The sequence below is a fragment of the Homalodisca vitripennis genome, unplaced genomic scaffold (genome assembly GCF_021130785.1).
Source record: "Homalodisca vitripennis isolate AUS2020 unplaced genomic scaffold, UT_GWSS_2.1 ScUCBcl_4777;HRSCAF=11151, whole genome shotgun sequence".
Classification (NCBI taxonomy): Eukaryota; Metazoa; Arthropoda; class Insecta; order Hemiptera; family Cicadellidae; genus Homalodisca; species Homalodisca vitripennis.
In genome coordinates, this window is record NW_025780880.1 from 6,396 (window position 1) to 10,427 (window position 4,032).

Below are 4,032 nucleotides of genomic sequence, written 5' to 3' on the forward strand. Positions count from 1 at the left end.
GTGGTGACGTTGAAGACCTTCCACCCGTTTCCAGCAAGATCAAACCTCAACAGGGCAGGAAACGCGGCCCACAAAAGAAACAAAGTGTATAAGAAGAAAGTTTGTAAATTATTTCATAAACAATCCACTAGAAAGATAGGCCAATTTAGTGTGTAAAAATACCTTTGTAATACAGCTGTACAGTAAATTGAATAAAAATTATTAATTCTTTAAGAACAGTTGACTGCTATTTAACAACTCTAGATTAACCCTTTGAGTGCCGCGAAGCCCACTCCGTGTTCCGTGGTATTATTAATGAGTATAAAGTTTTGTACACTTTTACAATTATTTCGCCTATATTGTCACGGCATTTTCGCATTTCGGCAAAATAATCCTTTAAAAATACAGTAGAACCTCGGTTAACCGAGGTAATTGGGACCGAGGGTACCTCGGATACGGCGAACCTCGGATAACACGGAACGTAACCTAAAAAATCGTTACCGGGGCTAAAAAATAGCTCAAGATATACTAAAACATGAACAAAAGTTATTAACTGAACTGTTGTTTAGTTTATTAGTACAAGAAATGTTATTAGTACGCAATAAAACGTGAGAGGAAACGGTAACACTCACAATACTAAACACTGTTTTAATATAACACTCAATTTATTGCACAACTGAATACGTATGATATAGGCTACACAATGTACAGAAGTTTAGTTACAGTACAGTATTCCTGTTTACAAAATTAAATCAAAGAAATGAAAATTAATTTACTGTACATTGTACAAAAATAAACAAAGTAAGCTAATCTTTTTTCCCAAAGAAATCAGTTATTGTTTTTTGACTTAGATTAGAGGATCTTAGGCTAGCCGCCCTGTTGCGCCAGCGTCGCAGCCAAACTAAATCGTTTGTTGTTGCGGTTTCTTGTTGTTCAATGTATGCCAGTGCTCCCTCGATCGTTCTTAGACCTTCTGTATGTGATATTTTCTCAGTCGCCCCATCAGGTTCATCGCTGTAAAAAAAACTTTTGTTTTACGTAACCGTAACGCAATCAAAAGGCAGCAGTTGGAATTGGTATGAAATTAGTTTTGGATTGATGAATGGGCAACATTTAACTAAAGTGTAACAAATATACTGTAGTTGTGTTAAAAAATTGATGTTGGATTATGTTTTTATGTTAAAATTTTGCATAAATAAAAAATCAAAAAACTTACTTGTCATCATCTTCTGGTTGGTTGAGCATCTGGATAATCACGTCATCAGTTAGGGCCTGATCCTCATCTCCATTGATCCATTCACTGATGTCCTCTGCACTGATGGGCTCAGCCACTGGAAGGTGGTTACAAAGATTCACAAGCTCTTCATTTTCAGGAGGACATGCTCTTGGCTGGTTTTCAGGAGCAGCTGTCTCTTGGCGGCTTGCCTTTTCAATTCCGAAAAGTTTTGCGCCATGACCTTCTTATAGTGTCCTCCCTAACGTTATCCCAAGCTTCTGACACCCAGTAGACAACATCTTTCATTGTGATTAACTTGAGAGCATCAGTGACACCCAGCCCGTCCTCTAGCTTCTCCAGTAGATTTCTAAGCAGCCTCTTTTTGTAGTTTCGCTTAAAAGTTTCTAGAACTCCCTGGTCTAGAGGCTGGATGAGGGCAGTAACGTTTTGGAGGCAAAAATAAGGCTCTAATGCCATCGCTGACTAGCTCATCAGCATCTGGATGGGACGAAGCGTTGTCAAGAATAAGAAGGGCCTTGCCGAGGGAGTTTTTTGTTCTCCAAGAAAGCTTCAACGACTGGAACGAATTCCTCAAAAAACCATTGTTTGAAAATCCGCGAGTCCATCCATGCGTTTTTCTGGTTTGTGTATGTGCTGGGAAATGTGTCCACATTAGTATTTTTAAAAGCACGTGGCTTTTTATACTTGCCTATTACAACTGGTTTGAGTTTCAAACTTCCTGCAGCATTGGCACATCCTAAAACTGTAACTCGATCTTTAGATTTCTTATACCCAGGAGCTGATGTTTCCTGCTGACTGGCTAAAGTTTTTGAGGGCAACATTCTGAAGTTAAGGCCTGTCTCATCACAGTTGAATATTTGATCGGATGTAAGGACCCTCACTCAAAATCAATTTTCTTATTTTTTCTTCAAAAACTGTCACATCAGTTTCATTACCTGAAAGTTTTTCCCCAGATATATTAAGTTGCCGCACTCCATAACGGTTCTTCCATCGCATTAACCACCCGGAACTAGCGGTAAAAGGTTCATCGCCATCGCCAAAAGATTTATGGAAATCTAGCGCTTTTGCCTGCAAAATAGGCCCACTTATTGGACTTCCCCTTGCTCTCATTTCCGAAAACCATAAGAATAAAGCCTCGGAAGTTTTTTCATACTCACACTTTTTAAACGTTTTTCTCTCTGAATTGCAATTGGAATTTAAGCTCTGAGCACCCCATTTTTCTAACTCAGCCCTCTTCCTCCTCCAATCTCCGACGGTAACCTCACCAACACCCAAGTCTTTAGCGACTGTTCTTATTGACTCACCATTGTCCAGACGACGAATCGCATTTAGTTTAGTCTCTAAGGACACAACGACACGTTTGCGTTTAGCACTCATTTACACCTACTGTAACTGCACTTAAACACACAATAAAAAAACAGTGATAGACACTTGACTTGTAAAAGTAAACAAAGGACTGCCACTGAGACGAAATGGCGTCTTCGGGCAGACCGATGATGCACGAACACATCCGAGCTGAAGCTGTACACCAGGACAGCCCACTAGATGCGCAATAAGCTACGGAGTCGAATCGGGGTGGTGGGGAGAGCGAGTGGCTCAGTCGCGTCTCGGCATTGAAACAGTTCGCATTGGTCCGGCGGCGAGCGGTGTCGGGTTACAACACCTGCAGCTGCTCTGGCGAGCGGTGTCGGGTGACAGTGCCGTATGCATTCGGCAAAGATAAGCGCTAAGCTACGCAAATATTTGGCCGAGGAAACACAACAGTTGCCAACAATTTACTGTACAGTAGTTTTAAACGCATTGCAGGCTAGCGTGCGTATTGCGATAAAAGGAGCACCCAAACGCTCATTACTGTACGTAGTTTGTGCGTGTTTCTTTTGCTTTTTAAATAAAAAAAAATCGTCCGAGGACGGCCTCGGTTAACCCGGAGTCTCGGTTAAGCGAGGCTCGGTTAACCGAGGTTCTACTGTAAATGTTAAATAAATATAAATGATGAAATAATAAAATAGCCTATTATAAATGTACTATAGAAAATGTTTTTGTTGATAATTGAAATAAAAACACTTATATAATATGTCTCTATAATAACTGGATACCTTTTATTTTGTGTATTGTAACTTGTATCAATCACCTGTCGTTCCAAGTTGATTTGCTATCTTCTTCCACTCCTTTTCTAGAACATGCCGGTTATGATGTTGTCTGTGGGTTTTGTCCCACAATACGGGAGTGAGATGCACAATCGCTATGAGTTCTTCCTTCATACTTGATTTGAACAAAACAACGCAACAAAGATTTAAGTGTACCTTACCGCACGGGATGACAGACGCCTGACTACATGCGAGCTGTTGGGGTGTGTAGTGTAGGGGAGGGGGGTTGACAACTTGGCCTTGAACGCGCCAATCACAGCGAAGCATCCTTGAAGACCGCGCAGTAGGCATCCATGTAAAACAAACTCATTTGATTTTCAAAAGCATCGATGTAAACCTCCTGGATGGCATCGCGCTAAACCTCCACCGCGACTTACCTGCTCTGTTCTCTTCCATTCACTACAACGTGTTTGTTTTACATGGATGACGACATCGACCGCGACCTCGACCTCCACCTCTATCGCGACCCACTTGTTCTGTTCTTACCCTTACTAGTTTGCAAGTATGTAGCGCTTCTGTGCTAACTCCTAGAGAAGAAAATATACAACGTTACAAATATGTAACACCGTACAGCACAGACATAAAAAAATGCGTTACTTATTTGTAACACCGTGCATGAAAGATTTAAATACTGTTTCTGGCCTAAAATCGTATCTTGTGTTATTTAAA

The 4,032-nt window shown here is 40.8% G+C and overlaps 1 protein-coding gene across 1 annotated transcript; it reads right to left on the minus strand.

Annotated features, from left to right (window-relative positions):
* Positions 1-699: 699 nt before the first annotated feature.
* On the minus strand, positions 700-3,759 carry LOC124373070. The gene is made up of 4 exons (XM_046831468.1): positions 3,741-3,759; positions 2,482-2,556; positions 1,196-1,439; positions 700-993 (listed from the first exon to the last, which is right to left on the minus strand). The coding sequence occupies exons 1-4, from the start codon at positions 3,757-3,759 to the stop codon at positions 786-788; spliced, it is 546 nt and encodes a 181-aa protein (XP_046687424.1). The 3' UTR covers positions 700-785.
* Positions 3,760-4,032: the final 273 nt, after the last annotated feature.

What these genes read in the sequence shown, in the direction of transcription:
- LOC124373070 (XM_046831468.1), bottom strand. An exon ending in CGCTAAAGACTTGGGTGTTG is followed by an intron (nt 1,440 to 2,481) that starts GTGAGGTTACCG and finishes GGACACTATAAG; the next exon opens with AAGGTCATGGCGCAAAACTT. An exon ending in CAACCAGAAGATGATGACAA is followed by an intron (nt 994 to 1,195) that starts GTAAGTTTTTTG and finishes TTTTTTTTACAG; the next exon opens with CGATGAACCTGATGGGGCGA.